We start from the raw sequence: 26,562 nt of genomic DNA, 5'->3' as shown, positions 1-26,562 counted from the left end.
GCTACTAAGCTTAGGCTGCCACTAAAATTACACTCCTTCCTGCCCGGAATCTCACTATTCTGAGCTCTAGGAAAGAAAACAAAACTAGGGAAAGAGATATTCTAAGACCTAAGGAAGCTTGAAATTTCAGTGTTTAAAATAAGTTATGATATGATGTTTTTAAAGTGCCCATGATAGTGATTTAAAAAATACCCACATACATATTCAAATATCTCCACTCAAAAAAAAGTCATGAACTTCAGCAAGCAAAGGCCTAGGACAATCAAGGGTTTCTTTTCATGTCCTTCATCATGACACTTGATCCCTGCTAACAGTTTTTAAGAGGGCAAAATTATTTTATATATTTTAGATTATTAAGATTGTCTTCACTTCTGAATTTAAGGGTGGAGGGTATAGACAGATGGTCAAATTTGCTCTCCAGTTTTCAAAGGGCTGCCAGTCTAACCCCATCATCTCCAGTTCACTTTTGCCTTCAGTGTCATGAACTGGAAAACATTATTTTCCTTTCGCTTTCTCTTGATCTTCGGTTTTACATCTCTCCCCTGAAACATCAAATCTGTGATTTTTAGATGAGTTGTGGCATCTTTGCTTGGCAGGCTGTCTCTCCAGTCTGGTATCACGCTGCTTCATCAGGCTGAGCTCATCCTTCTGGCAGCAATGTGATGGCTCATAGTTGTGATGCCATTGGATGTGGATTATGTGGGAAACTGCCTAGAGGAGGCCCAGGAAATCTCAGGGGACTTCTGCCAGGATGCAATGGGAGATGGAACCTTTAAACAAAGACGCTGAAGAGAGGGAATTCAGCCTGATTGGGCTGTAGCAAATCAATGAGAAAGCAAACCGTGCCAGAGAAGCCTTCATACAAGCTATATATGCTTTCAAGGACCCGTGAACCAGCTTTGAATTCTTCAGTGAACAAGAATTGTGCAAACCTAAGAGAAGAAGAAAACACGAACAGATTTAATATGACTGTGTCCATGTGACCTGCTACAGGATGCTCTTCTTCTTTTGTGAAGTTAAAGTTTTAGTGTCAGGTTGTTTTCAGAATTATGTAATTAATTTGAGAAAACTCCATTCTCTAGAGAAAAAAAAAGATCAGTTATATAAGTCTTTGTGTTTTGCAACAGAGTTTGTTGCCAAACAAATCCAACTATTTTTAGGAGCTGCTAATCAAAGCACATTGGTATCTTCTGAGATTCTATTCCTTCCACTGTCCAATAATTATAAGTGAAAAAGTCACATAAATCATCCTACTTTTGTTTATCTTGAACCAAAGCAAACTTATATATCACTGTTCCTTTTTTAAAAATCTAAATATTTGTGTTTCTGGAAGCATATTATTTCTGAACTCGGTCTCATTTATATGTGACAGAGCACAGAGGCTGAAAATAAATGTGAGGATTTTACACAATCTGCTTTGGGCAACAAAGGATGAAGATGAATGGGAGAATGCAAGCAACTTTTCATAATGGTGCCATCAAATAGTAAATTCAACGATGAGGCATTGCTCTTAAGACAATTTGCCTTTAAAATAAGTCACTGATCTCTAAAATTTTGGTGAAAAACATTTTTCTTTGACTTCCATTTTCTTATTTAAATTAACTAAACAACATTGTATAGTAGTCTCCAGCCTTTCCAATGCTCTCACCAATATCATGGTTTTTAACTATCTTATTCCTTTGTCATCATCAACAAAAATAATCTCCAATTCTGATGCTGGTGAGGCCTGAGAGTTTGTACTGTCATAAATTTAGATTATTACAGCCACCACAGGAGTCCTATCAAGTGTAATTACTCATTAGATCTTTTGTGGGCCATTGAAACTATTGCAGGCAGCTTAAAATAAATGAGGAAATAAATTGCAATTCCACTTGTTACTGATTTTCTATCAACTGTTTTCTTAAATATGCAGTCATTTAAATAAGAGTTTGCACTTCTAAACAGCAAAGAATTATTAATATTAAGAATTAGCTCAATATGTATAATTACATATAAATAAATTTATAAATTATTATTTAGAAGTAATAATTTATAAATGATGAGGTTTTCTTAGCTCAGTGTCTTTTATAGAACCATTAGGTTTTTATATGTACTGTAGCCAATATTGTCCATTCTTTTTAGTTCTATAATTACCATTCAGGCTCCCATTTTAACTGAGAATTATTGAGAAAATTGGTTAATTTGATTTGGGGAACAGTGAGTACATTTTTGACACAACAGTTTTCATTTTACTATTGATACCATTTTCAGAAATGAGTAATGTATATATATGCAAAGATAAAACTTAGAAATGATAAAACTCAAATTTAGTAATAACAAAAGTTAATCTTTACATAGAAGTTATATATTCCAGGCATTATTTAAAATGATTTTCTTGTATTTATTTGCAAATTTTTTATAATAAAGTTTTAAAATTTTTAAAAATAAAATAATTTTCATGTGTTAACTTATTTAAACCAGCCAACACACCTGAGAAATGGGCACTATTTCACATAACCAATATGATTCTGGGTATATCCCTTCAAAAGGATTCTCACAACTATGAGGGACTATTCTTTGGCCTCGACTAAGTGACAACTCAGATACAAGAGAATCAAATCATATGGGGGGGTGTGGCTGAAAAGCCTCCTAACTTATCAGACATAAGTGCCACCCAGAACACCAAGACCTCTTTTGAGGACCTACACAGACAGCTTGCACATGCCTTCAAAGGGACTGCTCAGTTTCCTACCAGTTTATTTATAGTCTCTTCATAGTCTTTCTGGCACAGCGTATACAGTTAATCAGTATGAAGTTATTTCTATTCAAAACAATGCTGTCTGCTCTACATCTGGTTTCCATATGTATCAACGCTTCAGGGAATAAACTACAGAGGCTAATTTAGGAATTTACTTGCTAACAAAACAAAGGTAATATCCACTACAGAAGCAAGAGAAGAAACAAGAGACATGGTAACTATTAATAGAAATTAGGAATTAGAAATTATTTCCCTTTAGTTGCAAGGTCTGGAGGTTCACAGTGTAAGAAATTAGTAACCCATGATGACTCTGCCTCCTGCATAGGCAACTTCCCTCCTACACAGAAGGCAGGAAAGAATAATCTATTCATACAGGGTAAAAGGTAGCACTGTTTATAATGAAATTATTGGAAACTGGAGTCAAATATTCTTGTTTTAGTAAGACTAACAAAAATGTTAGACAAGGCCCTTTATGTATTCATATAGCATAATCAACAAGATAACAAGGCACTATCATTTGTATAAGAAAAACAAAATTTGATATATATTCCCATATTTGCAGACAACAACTTGGGAAGACACACCAGACAATATCTCCAGGGAAGTCAATTAAATGGCTGGGGAGGGGGGGATGATTGTTATGCTATGCTCCTTTTTTTTACACATTTGAAACCAGGTAACTATATTACCTGCTTAGAAAATCAATTAGATTAAGATTTCAAAAATTAGAACTCAGAATGTAGCTCAGTGGGTAGAGTATTTGTCTAGCACATACGAAGCTCTGGTTTTAATCCTTAGCACCTCATAAAATGGTGTGGTAGTGTACATCTGTAAGTTTAGAACCTGGAAAACTAAAGAGTCAGGAATTCAAGGTCATTGATCACTATATGGTGAATTTAAGACCAGCCTAAGACACGGGAGATCTTGTCTCAAGGGCAAAAGGGATTTGTAAGAATATGTGCATGAAAACAGCTGACCTTTGAGCACGGTAGATGTATTTGGAGTTTCCTGTAAGACGGTACAGCAGAAGGAAGACATAGGCACTGCCGGCTACACCATGGCAAATCCCTGGCCCCTTCTTCAGTAGGCCTTTCTGCCATGTTAGCTCCCCACAGCGTATGCATGTATCCAGGTACTGTGGTTTCTTGGAAACAAGATAAGCTTTGGCAAACAGATAAGCAATTCCTGTAAAAACATCAATGACAATAAGAGGTGACTTTCAGGACTTCTTCTCATAACATACTTCTCAAAGGTGTACACCTCCTGAATCTCCACATATCCTAACACCCAGTGTCTTTTGTTTTTACATTCCTAGCTACATTTCCAAAGAGAAGACTTCTAAAACACATCAACTAATATGACCCATTATCCCATAGAAGTTCAGAATTTGCAATGTTTATATATTTATAACAATACCCGTTTGCTTAAGAGCAAAGCTAGGAGCCTTTCCAGGAATAACAGTGCAATCAAACAACCTCAATAAGATGTCTACTCCGGCTTTGAGGTTAGCCCTTCCCATATTTCATGTTCCACGGAAACAAACATTCTTTCAAAACTTGCCAGTACAGAAGCAAGAGCAGAAACAAGAGACATGACAACTATTAATTGAAATTATTTTTCCCAAGTTGCAAGGTCGGCCAGTACAAAGTGAAATTAATAATCCAAGATGACTCCAGCTCCTACATAGCCTACTTTCCTCCTTGCCAGAAGGCAGGAAAGGGCTAAGAGACTAGCACAATGGTAGAAAGCTTGCCTAGCGAGTGTGAGGCACTGGGATTTGTGCCTAGCACCCTCCAAAATTATATTTTTAAAGTGGAAACAATGGCCTTGAATAGAATAAATGTCTTGATGGGCTCACCCACTAAAATTTAGGTAGACACTGTGACTAAAATAAGGCATGGGCCCATGCTGCTGTCAGCAAAACTAGAGATCAGACAAGTGAAAACTATCCTGATGGAAACAGTCAGGGGAGGCCTTGGATGGAAGCTGGCATTTTCTGGGGTTTGTAGGCTACATAAGAAACGCCAGGCCCAAGACGAGGCAGGGAAAACATATTAGGCACCAAAGATCACAGAGGCTAAGAGGTTCAAGACATCTAAGTTTAAACCACAAGTCAGGGTGGCAGCATCCTAACCAAGGGACCAGGATGGTAAAAGAGTAAGAATGAGTTCAGATTCTGGATGGTAAGATAGTTTTGTTAGGCATTTTAGACTGTATACTGTGGGTGATAGGGAACTACTAGAAGTCTTTTATTATGAACTGGTTGGTTTTGATTTTTGAATAACAATGTGATTGTTCGTACATAGTATTATGAGGAAACACCTAAAGAAAGACAGAAGAGCTCCGAGCTAGCTTCGTTAGCGGAAAAATGGAGATGAAATTTGCAGAAGAATAATTTCATAGGACATAGTGACTGTTTAGACTAACTGAGCATAAACTATATGGCAGACGCTGATTTTAAAAGGCCTCTGTCTGAACCTAGACAATGAGGACCCTAAGAGAGACATATGTGGATCTAATCTACATGCGAAGTAGAAAAAGACAAGATCTCCTGAGTAAATTGGGAGCATTCAGACCATGGGAGAGGGTAGAAGGGGAGGGGAGTGGCAGGGAGGGGAGCAGAGAAAATGTACAGCTCAATGAAAATCAATAAAAAAGGCCTCTGTCTTTAATGGATTTTATAGCTTAATCTGGAGGTGCAAACTAGGCTATGTAACAACAAATATAGTTATGGAAACACACAGGAAGAGTCCCTGCTGGTGGGAAAGGCCTACTAGACTATCATCTTATAATTGAGTTCTGGATGATGAGCAGTAATCAATGAGGTAACTGACTCAGCTTCCCTTTATCTTATCAGGAAGCAGACCACGCCTGAATTCTTTTAACAGCTGGCTGCTAACGTACGTCCTGGATTCCTGCCTTTAGAGATTGCCCCACAGGCAAACAGAAAATTGTATCAAATACTCAGCCCTCTGGAGCTATCATGGAATACAAAAGTCTACTACTCCCTTGCCTGAACACAGAACCAAACTTTCAGTGGATCTTGTGCCTATTAGCATCCCTCAGAATCAGACAGAGTAAAGCCAGTCTCCATGAAAGCCATTTCTCTGGCTTTTCTTAGCTTCTTTGTCCAACAACCCTTGGCCTAGTAGGTTCCCTTGAGAGTACAGCCTGCTTCCAGACACACAGAAAAGAGTGTGTTAGGTGGAAAGTGGTTTAGCCAAGGAAAAGCCAAAGGGTTCCCTATTATACAGGCACCATAGCATGATACAGAAAGCCCTTCATGAACAACATCCTGCTCTGTCCGCTAGCTGCTTCTTCATTCCTGGACTGAAGTTTCTGACTTTCATAAAACCAGACTACCTGCAGTGCTCCAATGCTACTGAGTGCCTGTTATTCTTGGAAGAAGCCTCCTGTTTTTCCTGGCACAACTCAACTCAGAAATCACTTTCTTTAGGAAGCCTTCACTGAATCTGGAGGCAGCATGAGAAATCTCTCTTCTTGGATCCTATCTCACACTATATATAATGTAGCACTTATACATAACCAAATTTAAACTATCTGTTTCCATGTCTGCCTCCCCTGCTCTAAGGCAAACCACTAAAGGGGCAGGAATTTTTATCATATTCCTTTTCTTTTCTCCTCATCTGGTGTGGTGCTTTGCTACCAAATAGTTCCACAAATGTCTGTTGTCCCTGCAATACCTCATTTAGCACCCTTGCACAGTGGTTCTCAAACTGTGAGCCTCAAACCCTTTCACAGGGATTTCATATCAGATACCCTGCATATCAGATATTTGGATTACCCCTCATAACCATTTCAAAATGACAGTTATGAAGTAGCAATGAGAATAAGTTTATGGTTGGGATCACCACAATGTGCGCAATTGTATCAAAGGGTTGTAGCTTTAGGAGAGGTCACCACAACGTGTGAAACTGTATCAAAGGGTTGTAGCATTAGAAAGGTTGAGCACCACTGCTTTAGTGGAAGCTGGCACTAGAAGCAGAGCAGAGATGTATAAAAGAAGATAGACTGAGATGATTTCAATTGCTATATCAAGCATTAGCCCCGGATAGTTAAAAAAAAAAAAGCTATGGATCCTAGGGCTCTGGACAGAGTAGGGCCTTGAACATATTCTAAATTTGTTAGCACCTACTCTGACCTAATGGAAACCATCCTAACGCTTCTGATTCTTAAAGGAAAGGATGTCATGTTTCTTTGACTGTGATGGGAATTAGCACAGCTCTTTCCTACGACCACTAATTAGTCTTCAATGATATAAAACAGAAGTCAGTGATGGTAGATGACTTTGCCAAATACAACCAGGAAATTAAATCACAACTTAATAAAGATGGTTTGGGGAGACGAAATCTTTGAAATGTGGGGTCTTCAGAGACTTGTGACAGATAGAATACACTACTTCAACATACTGGAGCATCACCACCCAGGTTCATGCTAGGATGTGTAATTTTGTTGAGTCATTACAAACTTAGCTACCAATCTGTGCTCCAGGAGCTTTGCTCTTTATTCAAAGTCACCTACCCAAGAGCCTTTGTGGAATGAAATTTCAAAAGTACTCACACCTGTGTTTCACACAGAATAAAGGAAGTGCACTGTCAGTGTTACCAAAGCAATGCTGTAACCTGATGCAGCCAGGAAGGTTATTTTAGCCACAGCATTTGTTTTAATGATTCTGCAAATGACTTCCATCCTGTATTTCAGAGTCATCAAGGTTATGAAGGGATCACATGAGTCTTCCTGCAATACTTTATTGAATTTAAGAACACAAAGCTACATATCACTGTAGGTATTTATAAAAGCATCTGAGATACTTCCCTTAGGAATGGCAAAGGTCCAGATGTGAAGATGTGTCAATGATGACAAAAATACTGAGATTCACTACTCCACTTCAGCATACTCATTTCAGATTTTTTTTTTAAAAAAAAGATTTTTTTTTCAAGGTCACTTGTTAGAGTTACAATTAGACCCCAGGGTTGCTCATCTATAGTCAAGAACTAGTTATGTATTTCATACCTAATATCTAGGGTAGTCACTTGTAGAGGTAAGCTGAAAGAAAGCCCATAGGAAGCTAAGGTGTGAATAAGGTAGCATTAATGAAGTTCCACACTATAGATTATCTCTGGCAGATTTTTAATCATAGGAATGGTCTGTCATCCCAAACCATCTGTGCTGTTCACAAATCTGTTCTCAAAATTTTTCTCAAATAAATAAAATTATTTTTTTCTAGGCCATTTCCTGTTGAATTTGGAGAGAAATTTCTTGTAGTCAGCTTCAGTGAGATCTTGACTGTCTCTGACTTGCAATGACCAGTTTTATAATCACTATTAGGTGAGGGCTGAAGTAAGCAGAAATAACGACCTTATTTAATTAGTTAATCGGTTTCTTTTTCATACTCTGGTGACTACATGGACTTAGTTTTGATTTGAAGCAATATATTTATGTTACTCTTCTTAAAACACTTAGAGTGAATGTTACAGGAGGGTAAATAAAGTCTCCAATGTCATGAATCCTATCCATGACCTGCTGAAACATATGGCATTTGGTTTTCAGAAAGGGTACAATAACAGTCATTTAAACACCTACTTCAACAGGCTCACCCACTCATTTTAGTAGATTTCTTTCTACTCTATTAAGGGCTTTTACTAGCATACTGAATCCCTTTAAAATAGTCTATATTTAATTTGGGACATCTCCAGAATTTAGGAATCCTGGGATGCTTGGAGAATATCCAGAGACCACCGCTGAGAATGATTAAGGGGAAGGAGAAATAGAAGTATTGAGTATAACAAGAAACATGATTTCCAGAATGGGAAATAACTGCTGTGTTTTTTTCTCCCCAAAAAGGTCAAAGCAAGAGTAATGGGCACAAATTATACCTGACAGCAGCTAGCCCGAACATAATGTACTATGTCTTGGTACTTTTAAAATACACAATTTGCCATTCCTTCCATAGTTAAATGTGGCAGGCAAAGAAAATATGACAGTAGACAGTGACATATTATTCAAACTGTATCAAGGATAAAACAGAACTCTAATTTGATTAAAGAACATTAATTACAGGGAGAAGGGAGGCAATAAAAATCGGGTAACAAGACAAAAATAAATCAAATGCAATTTAAAGTTGTGCTCTTCTGTTTGAAGCACAACCTGGTAAACTAAATTCATTCATAATCAAAATATTTTGGAAGGGGAGATTATAAAAGCATTATATACACATGCAATTGTCAAAAACAAACTTAATAACTGTATTATTTGATAATTCCAGTCTCCTTGCCAATTAACCGAATTTATTTGTTTGAATTTAACTTCTTTTAAATTATTCCTTCTTCAAAAGGCTAGTTAGTTGTATAATGGGATTTGTAAAACGTGGGATAGAATAATGAAGTTTTTCTGGTTTCAAGGCTCAATTTCAGAATTCATTGGGGGATGGGTTGTTATTTCATTAGACATTTTATTAATTATTACTGGATATACTCAGTTGACCAAGAATTTCAAAGCCATGCATCTGAAACTTAAAGATTAACACAAGTTTCATAAGGATACTGGTCAAATATACGTTGTAATTCACTGGGTTGTGATAGATCCTAGGATTAGAGATTTACAAGCTGTGAGGCTCCTAGGCATGACAGAGGCCACCATGTAAGTGATCAGGCTGTGGATGTGCACTTTCCAATGTAGCTAAAAAGACTCTAAAATGCAGCATTTGATTATAATGTTACGTAACTTTAAAATCAACAGGAAATTTTAAGGATTTCAATGTCTGAAAGAATGTACACTAACATTATTTTTAGTGCTCTGGATTGAACCCAGGTCCTCTGTGTTCCAGGCAAACATTCTACCAGCAGTGCCTTTAGTCCCTAGCCCAGTCATATCTATTTTTAAATTTGTTTCCTACTAAAATAATATTTGGGTTACATATTATTAAAATTAATTCTGCCCATTTCTTTTTTGCTTTTGAACATGTGGCTACTGATTCTTTTTGTGCATATATTCTGGGACTCAAACTCAGAACGCTGAACATACTCATCACTCGCTCTACCACTCAAATACCCTAATAGTTCAGACTACATATGTGACTCACATTACATTTTGAGGGAGTGCTTGTTTAACACTGTGGATAGAGAGCTGTATTTTTTTCAACCTGTGGAATGATTTTCAGAAATCCTTTAAAGATCAAGATATTATTTTCGTTTTCAAAAATTTCAGCTTGATAGCTATGGCCCAGGATGAGAAATACCCTCAGATGTCAGAAAAATGAACCTCCCTCTGTGTAAGCTCAGTGAAAGGCGGCCCTGTTTCTGTTCTCAGACAACAGTGTATGCGAGACCTGGAGCACCGTGGCACCAGTGGACCAGTTCATTCTCTCTCTCGATCGTTTCTCCCAGCTCAGGTGGCCAGTTGCAATTCTGTTCCTGTTCCATGAGGAAATCCACACTCTGCCACACCAGCTCCCGATCTGAAGGCTTGAGATGCTCGTGGTAAGAAAGAAGCATCTGCAGAATGGATGACAGGCCATGAGCTGCCCCTGTGTGGACAAAGCAAGTATCATTTATCCATCAAGCGAGGCGAGGTAGTTTGATCTAGTGAAAAGAAAATTGTGAGATTTGTTTTACATTAAAATATTATTTAAAAGCACATATAGTACTATAACAATTGAGTTGCTAAAACCTAAACCAGCAGAAAAGTATAGCTTGCAGCCCAAATCTGGCTCACTCATTACTTTTGTAAATAAAGTTTTATTAGAACATAGCCATTTGCACTTTGTTCTCTGCTTCCTTTGCATCGTACAGCAGACTTGAATTTGTGACTGAAACCATATGGTCCACAAACCCTAACTAAAACTGTTAAGCTCTTTATAAAAAATTTGATCTTATAAAAATATTCCCAAAATGCTTAAGATCAATTTGGTCTTGATATCTTAATAATCCATCAATCTATTTAAAATATAAGTATTAAGCATCTACTATGCACCAGATGCTTTAGATCTTTAGATGCTAAAGATAGATGAGTAAACAAAAGAGAAAAAAAAAGCCCTTTCTCTTGGCATGAATTCATTGAAGTCTTCACAATGAATACTTGTGTTTTGGACGTTATCTCACCACGGAGACACAAAGATGAATATGAGTTTGCCTATACTCTTGAAGAGACCTCTCCTCATTCAGTTCAGAAAGTGAATCTTATTTGAAAAAAATGTTTAGAATATAAGTGAAGCACTCTATATAGTAGATTGCAGCAGGAGCATAAGTGAGCCTATGTGGCAACTGAACTGGGCAAGATGGTACCCAGAGATTTTGTTGAACATTATTTCTAGGTACGTCTTTTTGAGTGCTTGTAGAGACAATAATAAAAGTTGAACCTGGCATCGGGCGGTGGTGGTGCACACCTTTAATCCCAGCTCTCGGGAGGCAGAGGAAGGCAGATCTCAGTGAGTTCAAGACCAGCCTGGTCTACAAAAACAGTTCCAGGACAGCCAGGGCTGTGACACAGAGAAACCCTACCTTAAAAAAAAAAGTTGAACCTATAAAAATGATTAAAGATTTCCCTTGCTAATGTTTGTAGTCCTCACCCACTAATCAAGGCCTGAATGGAAGAAAAACACTAAGAAATAATTCTCCAGCTTAGGCATTTGCCTTCTCCCTGGGGACTTAGACTCAGCCTGAATCTTACAATATTGACCTTTTTAGGTCTGGATTTTTCAGCCTTATAATCCTTTAAGCCAGTTCCTTTATTAGTGCTTCATTATTTATACAAATAAACAATAGTCATATAAATATTCACATATTATATAACATATACAGCTTAGAATATATATGATGCATATTGTTTAGTCTTACATTAAAACATATTGCATATTATATATGGTAATAATTATTAAAAGGAAGCTTGAGTTTTCAGGAAAGTATTTCCATATTTATCATAAATGTGGTATGTAGTATGTATATCAATGTCCAGAATGTCAATTTATCTTTAAAAAATACTATTAATGAAAGAACTGTAAAAGACACTGCTCCTATGCTGGCAAACTTTCCACTCAGGTACATCTATTCTCTCCAAACTCTCTACCTTAAATAGTTCTTATTTTGCCTGAGTTCTTCTCTGGCCACAGGAATATGCTCAACACATACAGAATTAACACCCCTGGAGCAGCCAACCAATACAGCAGGAAATGCATAGATACATATCTGAACTTCTCAGACTGGGTAAGACAATTATGAGGCATGTCCTATATGTCTTTTAAGAGTCTCCAGGGAAAATGAGCCTATTCCAGTTTGATTATGAAATATTTGCCATACAGTAAATGCTTGTGCTCCAGTGAGTGGCGCTATTTTGGGATATTGTAGAACTGTTGGAATATGAAGCTTATCTAGAAGAAGCACATTGCTTAGTATATATCTTTGACAGTCTTCTTCCTTCCCTCTCCCTGATTTTCATCTAGCACAAGAGGAGTAACTGCTGCTATATGGTTCTGCTCCCATGATGTTCTTCCCTATTATGGGCCCAGAATGAGTTCAGTCAAGTGACAATAGAATGTACCTTCTGAAATGTCCCCTCCTTTAAGTTGTTACAGCAGGCCTTTTGTCAAAGCAGCTCAAAAGTCTAACACAGAGCCTGTGCTACCTAGAACTGCTCATTATATCACAAAGAAATTCTTCCTCTTCCTTGTCTCATTCCTCCACTCCCCTAGCAATGCTTTCTAGGATCACATTTCAAATAAGATTTTTATACTCAAATCCTGTTTCAAGGTCTGATCCTACAAAGACTTAGAAAAGAATGCAAGACTTCTTTGAAAAAGCTCACACTAATGTTGCTCATTAGCCATTTGGCCATTCATTCAGATAACCTCATTAAATGTAGCCTCGTGGCAAAGGTCCAAGGATCACAGAGCTAAATGAATGAATCCCTAGCCTGAATGTGCATAAAACCTGACAGGGCAGTTGAACAAGTGAGTCACAAATTATAATAAGTTACAGTGAGGACTCCCTCAACAGTGTGGGCATGATACCATGATGTCACCCTATTTGCTTCAGGGGAAAATACCTGAAACATGTTAATGATTCTCAAGATAGGCTTCAACTACCTTTTTCCCTAAGACACAGAATGTGTCTCAGTATATCTCATAAGGTTTGCACAAAGTTTGGAAGTCTGAGTATTAGAAGCAGATGAGGGGTATCTGGGAAGTGAAACATTCTAGGTAAAAGGAACATAAACAATAATTAAAAGGTAAGAGGTCACTTTGTGACACAACACCACTTGTAAGTATGTCTTACAAGTCTTGCTCAGGAGTGTAAGAACTCAAACTGGGGTGGGGGAACTCATCTTTTGTTTACATGAATCGGACCTCAAAATTAGTCACTGTAGTTCAGTTGCCTGTTATGAATCTGCTATCATTAAAAACTTACTGAATTGATCTTATTCCCCTATTCAAAAACAGTACTTAGAATCAGTGTAATAATTGTTCATCATGTTTCCACAAATTTAAGCCATGTATGATGATATATGTCCATAGTCCCAGTCCCTCAGGAAGCTAATGTAGGGTATTTGTTTGAATCTAACACTTCAAGGGCAGCTTAAGCAATATATTGAGACTTCTATCTCAAATAAATAAGTGGTTGATAATAAGGTTTTCGTCTTTAGTGAACATAAGTATTAAAATATTTATATTACCGTCATTCACACTTTGAAAAGGTATTAAATTATATCTAAATTTTTGTTTTCAAATGCTTTAAAGTATTTCTTGCTCATGAATAATGACCGTCTACAGCAGTGGTTCTCAACCTTCCTAATGCTGTGACCCTTTAAGACAGTTCCTCATGTTGTGGTGACCCTCCCCCATAAAATTATTTTCATTGCCACATCATAACTGTAATTTTGCTACTATTGTGAATCATATTATAAATATTTGGTATGCAGGATATTTGATATGCGACCTCTGTGAAGGGTCAGTAGACCCCCAAAAGGGGTCATGACCTACAGGTTGAGAATCACTGTTCTATAGCAAAACTGAAAGAATTCGTTCTTTATTCAGTGTTACCAGTAGAGACTCTCCAGCCTATAGGCATGTGCCACTCACCCAAGTATTCAGTTCCATAGTAAGAATACATCAGGGGGAACGGCTTTCTCTTCTTCAGGGCGTACTGCTTCCCAGAGTCCAAAATTGCCTGGCATATTGATTTAATTTGTGCTGGGGTCAATACCTGAATAAAGAAAGATCAAAAAGTCAAAGTCGAAGCAGGACTTCTATCTCTGGCCCCTCAAACATTAAATCAGAGGGCTTAAAAAGGCTATCCTATATGTAAAAATTTAGCCAAACTTCCTTCCTATTTTGCCACTTGTTCTCCTTCTTTTGATTCAAGTTTATCTACCTTCTTCAGAACATTTAAAATAGACACTTTAGCCGTGATAGGTTGTTATAAAATACAAAGACCACCATATACATGTTCTATCATTAATCCTTGTCATGGGGACAAGAATTTCCTCAGGAAAGAACAAACGCTGAAGCTAATGGATTGTGCTTAACAAAGCCACTACTCCTGCCACAGCATATGCTACATACAGGTCTGTCCCAGACATCAGGCCTTTAATTGGAGGCATTTAGGCTGTGCATATAAAGCCATGTCCCTACATCAAGCCACTGAGTGACAAATTTAGAGCATCCACTTGCGTTCCCGGAATGAAAGCAACATCCAGTTGTGCCAAGACAAAAATCACTTAATCACTAAAATGATTCCGAATTGAGAAAGGCTGAAATCCAAGGGCTTGTGGTCTTTCACATTTTGCTCAAACTGTGTATAATCAGTTTCAGGATTATGAAGGGAGACTCTGTCAAGCCTCCAAAGCACAAAGGAGCTTGTTAATATTCTCCTCTGGTTTGCACTATCCTCAGTGACCTGTCTCCCCACAGGGGCCAACTGGATGCTTCCTTTGGTTTGTTTACTCTATTATCGAGCTTCCTGTTATGATGAAACACTTCCCCTCTTGCTGTCTTAGTTCTGTATCTCACTAGACTATCAGTCCCTTAAGAGCATCAGTCTGATTAAGTTTCATTAGTTTGAATCTCTGGTGCCTAACACAAAAATTGAGGTTGGGGGAAGAGGAAACTTTGATAACAGATGACTAAGTTTTAGGGGAAGTATAAAAAACAGAAACTTCCTTCCTTTACCCCTACTCTTGCTTCCTTTTCTCTTCCCCTTCTTTTCGCAATCATTTCTTAAGCGTGTATTCCATTTCAAACAAGCTTATTGTAGGTGCTGGCGCTAGGACAGTGAACATAATAGACCTTGACTTGCTCTGAGGACACTAAGCTTCCCAAAAAGGCAAACAGTAATAGAAAAGTACTGGTCAGGCTGACCTGGAAAAAGCTATCTACAGTCCAGCCTGATTGACTCTAGGAGCAAGAAAAAATCACTGAATCTAGGCCTCTCTCCTAAAGACCCATAGGGCTCATTTATCTATATCTGTCGTTAGACCAACGAATTATTTTTTAAATAAAACAATAATGATCTAAACCATAAATTCCCTGTTTTAATCAATATTAAGAAAATAAAGTACAATCCATTTTCTGGGTTCCTCAAATCTAGGACTTACTTAACAAGATGATTACTTAAAGAAGAATCCGTTACTGAGTATGGCACACATCCTGTAATCCAAGCACTTGGGAAGCTAAATCAGGAAAATCTCAAGTTCTAGGTTTGCCCAGCTTATATACTGATACCACATTTCAAAATGTATTCAAGAAAAAAGGGAACTATCTACTCATTAATTTGCCAATTATTATTTATTGAGTTTCTATTCTAGTAAGGCCCTCACTTGATCTCATAGGGAAATTCTTGAAAGTATGGGCTACGTTCTGCCCTACAGGGAATTTACTATCTGCTGATGGAGATGAAAGACAACAGTTTGTTGGATTCGTGAACCTAGAGATGGAAAGAAACGTGGACGATGAAGTGCTGCTCAGCTTCCCTAAGATTTTACTCTATCCTCAGTTCCACTTGCTCAGAAACATTTACATCATGACTTTTAATTTCAATTTTCCTTTTACTCACTACCTATCTTTGTCTCTTGAGTTTATCTCTCTTTTCTTTTACCCATGAAATCCCCATCTTCCTATGTACCGCCAGAGTCACATCCACCCAAACTCGGGTCTTTCCTTAGCCTAATGGCATATTTTTCCTAAATGATTCTTTGACTCAACTTATGTAAGTTGTTGGCCCCCAAATTTACCTGCCATATGAAAACACTCTCTTTTCTTTAGTAAGAGCAACTGATTTTATACTGAATCTTACTGTTTAAAGTCTTAACATCATTAATCTCAAATCAGCTCCTCCATCGTGGCTCTCTTTCAGAAAATTGCTAAGATCCTTGGAGGGTTTGTATCTAATACAATTCTAATCTGGTTCCATTCACCTTTTATTTTCCTAGGAATATATCTTGCTCCTTGGCTATCCACAGGTCTTATCTGTCCTATATTGATTCTGAGTTCACGTGACAGACAATTTCTCTGGCAGAAAATTGTCACCAAATTACTAAATTACTACAGTTTTCCTATTTGTTTTTCATAATCAGAACTGAAAACTGACTCTTTCCTCGGCTGCACATGTATTCTTATTCTCCTATTTATTTTGAAGCCAAAAAAAAAAATCAGCTTGTTCTGTGTATGGTACCCTCCCCCATTCTTTTCATCCTACCATTCAAAGTAGGGAATGAATTCATAAAATAGTCTCTCAAAACCTTGCCTGGTCATGCATCATGTCTGGGCGGTCTCTTCTTATCTCACAGAAACACCGTGAAAAACAAAGCGAACACTGGTGCTTGTTCAGCTGGATAGAGAGTAGTTATGCCTGCAGTTCTTTATCTCTGAGAACAGACAAGACCTACCCTTGAGTTTATTGATCAGCAAATAAATACTGAAAATAGTTCTCCCTAAAAGTCTGTGTGTGGGAAGAAAGATTGAGAAAGAACATGCCCCTCCCCCTCCAACAAACAACACAGAAGCAAAGTATTGGGGCATGAGTCTTAGGGGTAAGGGTTGAGTTTGGGTCCCTTTCCTGTCTGCTTTCTCAAACATCTCATTTCCTGCTCGATCACTCAGGAAGGCGAATTGAGCACGTGCACTCCCTCTGAGGATATGGCCCCTGGGTACACTCAGATAGCGGGGAATGAGAAAGCAGCCTTTCCAGGTGGAAGGGACAGAAAGCTACAGAGGAGCTCCCTGTCCACCGATCAGATTGTTCCTACAAGAAGCCTGATGCCTTCTCCTGTATTCTTAACCCTGAAGGCTTAATGCTGTGTTGATACTTTGGATTAATTGGTGGTTTTTTTCAACCTCCTTGGCTTAGGCTGAATTAAAATAAAGATATCTCAAAAATGCTGAAGCAGGTCTGTGGTGGTTTGCTTTAAACAGTTTCATTAGTTAACTGATTCCCTTCACTGACCGTGTAACATATTCTTATTAGGCTGGCCTCTAGTATGAAGAGATGAAAGAGCAATTAAACAAATGGTATGTTTCTTGCTCCTGCCTGAAGGCTGTGACTGAACCACATCCATACAGAGATGACCTTCATTAAGGAAATGAATAAAATGGAGTAGGCTGCAAGATGCTTGCCCCACACCACAGACTCTGAACTGGCACACAGCCCCTACGAAAGAGCAATCTTTGCTAGCTGTATTTCTTTGTCTGGGCATCAAATACCATTGGCCCTTCCCCCATTGGCAGTAATTGGATTTTCAGATAGTAGCAGTGAAATCCAAGGTCTATCAGTATACTAAGACATCCAATGCTATTAAATTTCTCTTCTCAACAATTTGAAATGCATATTCTGAAAGAAATGAAGCTGTCAGCAATGACAGCTGATGCTGACAGCAGGTCAGGTTACGGCAGGGATGGACCCATGTGCAGCTGAGACTTCGTAGAAACATGCAGGAGCTATGGGGGAGAAAGACTGTGGAGCTCACCCCAAACTCAGAGTGAAAGGAGGCTAGGGCAGAAACAATTACGTGGAAAGGAACTTAGAGAAAGGTAGCTGGTCCCTATAACTCTTAACTCATGACAGTTTAAGGAAATCCCCTTTCGGGCTTCCTGCCAAGTTTTTATACAGCACACACTCTCATCCATCCTCCCAACTTGAGTTATTTTAGAGAGCCTCAGGCTTGTTGTCTCCCCTCCCCGCAGCAACCCTAACTGGAAAAGCATGGATAGAAAGCCAGTGCTTTCTCTATTTACACTGCCATCCTCCACATAAACATATCAACTCTGCTACCTACCAGTATAGATTGAACAATGATGCCTGAATCTAAGATACACAAAAGAGACTTCCGTCCTTGGGCAGTATCAAAGCTCACTGTAAACATCTGAAATCTCAGATGCATATTCTCTTCAAGTGTGGTCTATGGACCAGAAGTCCTGCCACCATCTAAGAACCTTTAGAAATACAGATTTCCAGCTCCAGTTCAAAATCCACAGAATCAGAAACTGAATTTTCACAAGATCTCCAGGTGGCATGAATTCAGATGAGGGCTTGAGAAGCGTAGGCTTCTGCAGTTATTATCTGTGAATTCATCTGGTATTAGATGAAAGCCTGATTATGCTGCATATTTAAATTACATAAGCCAGGCTTTCCATATTTTAAAAACACTTTGCAAAAGATTTTATTTATTTTCAATTTTATGTGCATGAGTTTGTGCCTGAATATAAATCTATGATGCACCACGTGTACGCAGTGTCCAAAAGGCCAGAATAGGGATGGGATACCCCTGTGATGGTAGTTGCTGAAAGTTGTAAGCTGCCATATGGGTGCTAGGAATCAAAGCTTGGTCCTCTGGAAGAGTAGACAGTCCTTTTAACTGCTAAGCCACCTCTCCAGCCCCCAGAACCACTCCTCAACTGTAACTACCACACCCTTGGTTTCTTTTCTTTTTTCTTTTTGTTTTTCTTAGAAAGCATTTAATTGGGGGCTTGGTTACAGTTTCAGAGGTTTAGTCCATTGTCATCATGGCAAGGACCTTGGTTTCTATATGAACAAAAGGAAATTGACAAGTTTTTATAAACAGGTATTAAAGATAGTGCTTTAGAAGTCGTTTAGCAACTTAGAAAATCAATCAAATTGATGTTTTGATTTTATTATAGAGGGACAGCAAGAACTTTGTGATAAAGTTTAAAGCCAGGAAACAGAAAATTGAAAGTCAGCATGGAATTCTCCATTTCCTACTTAGACATTTTTGATTTTGATACACAGTCTCACTATGTAGTCTTAACTGGTCCAAACTCACTATGTAGACCAGGCTAGTCCCAAAGTCACAGAGATCTGCCCACCTTTCCCTCTGGAGTACTGCAATTAAAGGTATATGCCCCCATGCTAGGCTCCTACCTACACATTTTTTGTATCAACCCATAGAAAGGATACTATAGCCTCCTTTCACCCAACAAACGAGGGTTATTACAAGTAGTTAGGATGTGTACTCCCTCGCTACTGGTACTCAGGAATACAGCAGCTTCAAAGACGTGTCTCTTGTCTCAAGGTATGGTACCAGTAAGATAAATACCAACACATGACTGTCTACATGACAGAAAACAATTCTGCGTTTCCAGGGGAGAATAGTATTCTATTCTCCACTGTAGAGTTATTTTTTTAAAAATTACCAATCTAAATAATGTCAATTTAAAATGTTACAGAGGTTTTATATAAGAACAAGAATCACACATGGTTGGAGTTATACTTCTGCTGTCTCTAGGGCTGTATTCTGCTTGGGGTTCTCTGGGTTACTTAGAAATGCCAGGGCTTTCATGAAATCTCTTTAGTGGGTGGGTATTTACATAGGGCACTGAGAAGACAGAAACTTGGACCAACAATATACACACAAGTCAAGTTGAAGTTATTGATAATAAATGAAGATTCCAAATCTGTTAGGTTTAGGGTGAGGCTAGGGTTCTCCATTTCTAACAATTGCCAGATGACGCTGAGGCTGGTGATGCTGCCTCTGGACCACACCTGAAGTGGCAAAGGATGATGCGAAGACAGAGGCTGGTTACTACACAGGACTTCTCTTGGGAAGTAGTAAGAAAACTAGAATAAAGGAACTATAGGAAGTTTGAAAAAAACAGTCAGAGAAGCAAGAGGGGTGTCAAGCATCATGTTATACAATCATTAGATTACTCAGAAAGAGGAAGCAACAATGGGACATTGTCTATCAATATGCTGCATGCAGGAAAAACATGTCCAAATTTACAAACCCCAGTGGGAAGCGCTCTCAGCCAATGTGGCCAGGTTTGTTATTTTCTTAATTAGTCTCCAAATGGGGCATGTGTGCTGGTGCAGAATGAGCAAGTTCCATCTGGTTTTCCTGATGCTCCCTGACTATTATTATGCTGGGCAAGGAGGAATGGGAGGCAGGTTGCTGGAGCGATGATTATTCTCCAGCCATTAAAGGGACTCAGCAGGGAATTTCAGTTGTAAACATTTGGTCCAATACCATTTCACTGTTGTTCCCATTCCTTTCTCATGTCAAGAAACAAGAACCAACAAAACACTGAGAGCCAGAAAAATGAAAAAAAACAAAAAAAAAAAACAGGTTATACTTCATTTTTGTGGACGGCTAATTTTTAAGACTCATTAGAGATACTGGTCACCCAGTCAGGATCCAGTGACTAGATGATGACTCAGAGCCTGAACCAAAAGCAAATCAAGACACTTACCACATCTATTTACTCAGGTAATGGTGAGACTCCTACAAAAAAGGCAGTTCTTAATATAGGGTTGTACATTGCAGTCACTGGGGAAATTTGAAAATTATTGATGCCCTGACCTAAGGCTAAATTAATGCCATCATAGTCCCTAAGGAGAGCATTCCAGCATCTCCATATTTTTTAAGTTCTCCAAATAATTATAAAATTTCAATGTTGAAAAGTATTACCATGAAATCACAAATTACTGAAAAAAACGTTTAAAGGCAATATGGAAAAGAAAAAGGGGAGGAGGAAGAAAAGGAAGGTTAAATGGAAGATAAACAGCAGGTTGCCTAGGTACAGAAAAACAGACTTTAGTGTACGACAAATACAAGTAGAAGGGAGACAGTGACGTGCACATAAATGGATATGCTGAGTCAGGCTAGAGGCCTTCCAAACACTACCCAAGGTTTCCAAGCCAGCTAGAAGTATACCACTTGTTGGAGGTTAATGACGAAACTGCAGACAGTGAGCTGGATGAGGAATCTGGAAATTTGGTGCTTGAGATCCAATTTTGGCACCATGATCATGGTTAAGTGATGAGAATTCAGTTCCCTCTATTTTAAAATCAAGGAGTGAAGCTGAAATCTGTTCTTATATATGTGTTTCTCAACTTGTTGGTGACTACTGGGCTTGCATTAGTCAGGATCATCCAGGGGCTCAGGGGGCCTTAATATTTATTGACTATTGGAAAATGACAGATTCTGGGAAAGAAGGAGCCATAATATCCAGCTGTGTGTTTAGCCATGAGGCCCTAGTTAAACTCTACAGGACACAAAACAAACAAAAATGAATATTGGAAAGAGATTTGCAGGAAAGAAGGGGAACTGATGGGGAGTAAGGTCAGAGAGGGTGTGAGGAGATCGATCAGAATGCATTACAAAAACATATGAAATTGTCAATGAACAATGTTATTAATAAATGTACATGAATGTATATAAATTTAACCCGTTGAGTCCATTTTGTTGGAGGTGTTATATGTATTCAAGGATGATCACTCTGCATTGGACAACTAATAAGGCAGTTCATCCTCAGAGAAGGCTAATTTTCCTCTTCTCTCTGCAGTAATTAGTTGCCTCTAGTTCTTTGTGTAGGGATGAGAATCTTGTGAAAACTTTCCCCTTACATCTTAACATGTTCACTGATGTATCCGTGGCAATAACATATGTATATACACATATATATGCAGCAATATATATTCAAATACACATTTTATCTGTAGTAATATAGTCAAAGAAAAAGAAGCTATCAATTTGACAGTAGGAGGCATGGAGAAAGTGCAATAGAGGATAGCTGGGAGAAGCTGAAAGGGAGGAAAGGGAGGTGTAGTGATGTAATTCTACCTTAGCTAAAATAAAGTTAAGAATTTTGCCTAAAAATCTGGGAGACTTTCTAAAACACAGCTTCCTGGGCCAGAGACTGACTCAGTAGCTGGGGAATGGTACCTGAGATGATGTATTTGTAACAGTCTTTTGGATGGTGGTGGTGTTGTCAGTAAGGGAAGCACTCAATGAGTAATTTTCTAATAGATGACCACCTAAGACCCCTTAGGACTTCCAATTTTATCATTCTCTTAAGGTATCAGTGGAGTCTGGGTTTTGGATATAAGGAATACAGCATAGTGAAAAGCAGAGCAGAAAGTCAAGATATTTGCAGTTTCTTTCAGAAATTTCTGTGTAAAGTTGGAGTTAAGAAAGAAAGTTTCTGAAGACATTAGCATTTAAAAGAAATCAGACCAGTGAAACAGCTCAGCTAAACCCAAGCTGGTAGCATACCTCTCAGTAACCTACTTTCTCTAACTTGGCCCAAACCCTTAAACTTCCAAGCATTGGTGTCACTGGCTAGAGGTCAAATTTTCGATCTATAAACCTGGAGGATCATTTACATTCAAACCTTAACAACATCATTAAGCATGAATGTTCAGTTGATCATTGCACACCAGCCCTTCCCCCTGTAAGCCACTGATAAATGAATATGTCATTGCAGTATTCTTAAACCATGACACATCTTTTCAAGTATCTGATGGGTACATGACACAGTACGAGAGAGATTAGAAATATAATACAGTTCCCCACCTCCCCACCTGCCTCTGCTTTTGGCTAACAGGAAGAGAACAATTTTGCTCTGTCATGCTCTTCTGCTTGAACACAATCCCAGAAACAATGAAGCCAGCAACTATAGACTGAAACCCTTGAATCCAAGAGCCAGCAATGAATATTTTCTTATTTTAAGCTGCTTTGTTCAGTATCTTACAATAGCAGCAAGAATTCTAATTAACATGCTTTTTAAACTGTAGTTTTCTCACTTGTCAAAAAGGAGTTATAATAAAACCTATCTCACTGAATTGTTAAGATTCCACCAAAGATATGCAGTATGGTTCCTCACATGAAACACTTTTAGAACACACAGAAACTACCAAAGTGTGGATTCTCAAGTCCAATAGTGACTCAAAGCCTAGTGTCCAGCAACATAAGCTTCAGAAGATTTCTCACAAAGTAACCCTGCCTCTGTCCTTCCCCCGTACCTTATCTGTGATCCAAGCCACACCTACGGGATGCCAGCATGCCCCTAAGTTATTGCAGCAAGAAAGTCATAAACTAGTAATCTACGGCTCTTCATGTCTGCATATCTATACTTCGTCATCATCATACTGGCAGCTTCCACTGTCACTCTTCGCAAAGCCTCACTCCTTTGCTTTCAAAATACCTCTCAGGTCCAACTGATTCCTAGAAGTCTATGTTACTAGCTAACTAAATAGCTTCAAACAAACCAAACAAGTTCTATGGACCTCAGTTTACTCATCTGAATAAAAAAGAAAAAAAAAGCAATCCCAGAAAGGTGATCTTTATTTTGGTTTCAGCTATATTATTTTGCAGCTTTTGTGATTCAGCATTTTATGGCACAGATTTACAACCCTGTGTGTACAAATTTAGATTTGTGTGGATAAGATGGTATGTTGCAGTTATTTAAACTCTTAGAGTAGGCATAAAGTCATATTCTAGGTATTTTATTTCAACAAGAAGGTTATATTGCTATGTACTTCCTTTCAAGTAGAAAATTTAACAAACTAGAATTCTTTCTAAAAATAACCGTCTATTTCCTTTGGATGTAATGGGAAAACAGCTTATGGGAATCAGTTCTTTCCTTCTACCATGTGGGCTACTAGGATCAAACTCATTAGGCATGGTCAGCAGCACGTACGTGCCTTTACATGCTGAGCCATCTTGCCGTCTCTACAATTCTTTTTACACCGTATGCTTGAACATGTGCGTTCATTCACCAGTCACCCAGGATCCCTTACACAACTGACTACAACTGGGTAAGTTGAACTTTGGGTCACTGTGACAAAATACATGGCCAAAAACAAAAAAAAAGTACATTTTGGAAAGATTTACTCTGGCCCATGCATTCAGAACTTTCAGTCCATAGTCCTCAACTCCATTGAATTTGGACTCATAGGAAGGCAGAACATGGCTATGAGAACGTGTGTGTTGCTTAGGTTTTAGTCAATCAACCTGAACAATCTCGAGTTCAGAAGGAACCTCAGTTGAAACAATGCCCCCCATCAGATTGGCCTGTAAGCAAGCCCGTTGGGTATATTTTTAATTGATGTTGATGTGGAAAGGCTCAGCCCACTATGGAAAATGCCATCCCTGGGCAGGTGGCCCTGGGGTATATAAGAAAGCAAATTTATGGCCTATAAAGATGGCTCAGCAGTTAAGAAAGCATTTGATATTCTTCCAGAAGACCCAAGTTTAATAATTCCCAACACTGTCATGGCAGTTCACAACTGTCTGTAACTCTAGTCCCAAAGGATTTGATACCCCCTTGTGGTCTCCTTAAGCATCAGGCATACATGTGGTACATAGCATAAATGTAGGCAAAATACTCATGCACGTAGAAGCAAACTTTAAAAACAAGACACTGAAATGAGTGAGCCAGAATGAGCAAGCCAGTAAGCAGCCATCCTCCATAGCCTCTGCTTTGATTCTATAACTTTCAAAAGCATGCCTCCTAGGGGCCTACTTTCTCCAGCTGAGCCCAAACTCCTAAACTCTCTGCCATCTCTCTAAACAGTGTCACTAGCTAAGGACTAAGATTTCAACACAGAAGACTTGGGGTGGGGGACATTTTGCATTAAAACCACAATAACATAATTAAACCTGACACTTAATGCACATTGTCCACTAGGCCCTCCCCTTTAAATCATTGTTAAATGAAAATGCCATTGCAGTATTTTCAAGCCATGGCTCAACTTTTCAAGTAAAGGCATATAAAGGCACCTGTTGTTAACCAAGCCTAATGAGTTTGATCCTGGGATCCCACATGGTAGAAGCAAAGGACTGACTCAGGCAAGCTGTTGACGCTGAAGCTACTGGAGAGAACAGGATGAAAAAAGATAGTGGCCACAGTAGGAAAATTCAGACTTCAGGTGATTTAGAGCATCATCAGATGATGAGCACACAATACTGTGCTAAAAAGATTAAAAATGCAGATATGTGTGGGTGCTTATAATCATATAAACAGAAGAAGCCTTTCCTGCCTAGAAAAGCCAATTCTGATCTGTATTTGTGACTTCCTCTATTGGTCCTCTGCTCAGCATTCATTCACACCTTATTCCTTAATAAACACATTTCAATTTTGTTAGGATGACAGTTGTATTCAGCCCCAAGTGATTGTGAACAGCCTTCGTCAAACATGACAATCCCACTGTTTCTTGAAAGAAACATAGTATTCTGTATGTCTATAGTTGGCAACAGATTTTGACCAATGTGGAAATCTGCAATAAAGAAGTAAGTCACAAAACAATCCCACACCAGTCTGGAATTATGATTAACAAAAGGGTTATTTATTTAAAGGGAACAACTTACAACAGCCCCCTGCACTACCAGGAAAAGCGTCTGGTAGCCAGAAGTGGAGGCTGAAGCAAGAGAGGGAACTCAACGCACAGCTACCACTGTTTTTTCAAGCCCACACCCAAGTGGGCTGGTATCTTAAAGGCTATTAGCTGAAGGAATGGAAGAAGCTCCCACAGCACCACAAGAATTTCTTTTATACTCTTTTCTTCATAAAAGATAAAAATAAAATGGAAGGAGTTGGCTGTTATTACTTTCATTTTGCTGTTATTGTGGTTTTGAGTGATACACAAAGTCTGGTGCAGAGTCATGTATTTTGTATTATGTGGCAATGGGTGAAAAGTCAATACTAAAGAAAATTATGAGAGCGAAAGGATAATCTGGGGAGCTTGTGTACATCATTAAAGCTTGGGTAGTGCAATCAGGACCACCCATCTCTACTCTTATGAGAGAGAGTTAATCTCTTTTGAAAAGTCACTCTTCATAGTTATTTACAAACCCATCAACTGGAGAGCCAACTGCCAATCTAACAACTTTGCAAGCATTCATCTCCGTGTAAAGCAAATTTACCCATGTGCATCTGTTTCAGCAAAATTCTATACTGCTGGAACTCTTTAATGTGGGGCCAATGGCCTGAGCAGGCAAATTCAAATGATATATCCAGTTCTGCCTATACTTGCAATAAAGCTTTCTCATTAAGTGCTACCCTAGAGCTCAGGGACAAGGAATGGGAAATAAACTGTCATATTTGCTGCCACTGTCCTAGATAATCCATCCAATGTGTTATCATGACAGCTGATCTTCAAATCCCCAAGGCTGCCTTGGGAAGACAGAGGAAGCCCCCACAGGAGCCTCAGCAACAGGTGCCCTGGAGCAAATTATCTCCTCTTTGAGGACTTGCTGTACTCTCAACTGAAGTGACTGTGTTATGTATTACGTACTCTTGACACCTTTAAGAACTATTCATGAAAACGATTCTTGATGAAAAAATACTTCAACAATTTGCAGCATTTAAAAGCTATTCTTTCTCCTAGAAGCTTTCCACAGGAGAAGCTAAAAGAGTTGCTTTTGTCATAAATCAGAGAAGGAAATCAGAGAACGAAATTAGAGAGTCTCTTAAACTGCTCAGATCTTTATTCCTTTCCTCTCTTACAGGTTTGGGTCATGACTCCTTTGGGGTCTCATACCAGATATCCTGCATATCAGATATTTACATTACAATTCATAAC

At 38.5% G+C, this 26,562-nt stretch overlaps 1 protein-coding gene across 1 annotated transcript in view; it reads right to left on the bottom strand.

The window, feature by feature from the left end:
• Positions 1 to 347: 347 nt before the first annotated feature.
• Lancl3 (LanC like family member 3) overlaps positions 348 to 26,562 on the bottom strand; it is a 97,333-nt gene continuing 71,118 nt past the window's right edge. Inside the window, exons 2-5 of the mRNA XM_075957402.1 lie at positions 13,830 to 13,953; positions 10,086 to 10,283; positions 3,715 to 3,922; positions 348 to 932 (exon numbers count right to left, since the gene is read on the bottom strand). Coding sequence (XP_075813517.1) covers positions 773 to 932; positions 3,715 to 3,922; positions 10,086 to 10,283; positions 13,830 to 13,953 — 690 coding nt within the window. The 3' untranslated portion in view covers positions 348 to 772. The remainder of the gene's footprint in view (positions 933 to 3,714; positions 3,923 to 10,085; positions 10,284 to 13,829; positions 13,954 to 26,562) is intronic.

The sequence above is a fragment of the Microtus pennsylvanicus genome, chromosome X, assembly GCF_037038515.1.
Source record: "Microtus pennsylvanicus isolate mMicPen1 chromosome X, mMicPen1.hap1, whole genome shotgun sequence".
In the NCBI taxonomy this organism is placed as follows: Eukaryota; Metazoa; Chordata; class Mammalia; order Rodentia; family Cricetidae; genus Microtus; species Microtus pennsylvanicus.
This window is presented reverse-complemented; position numbering and strand designations above follow the sequence as displayed.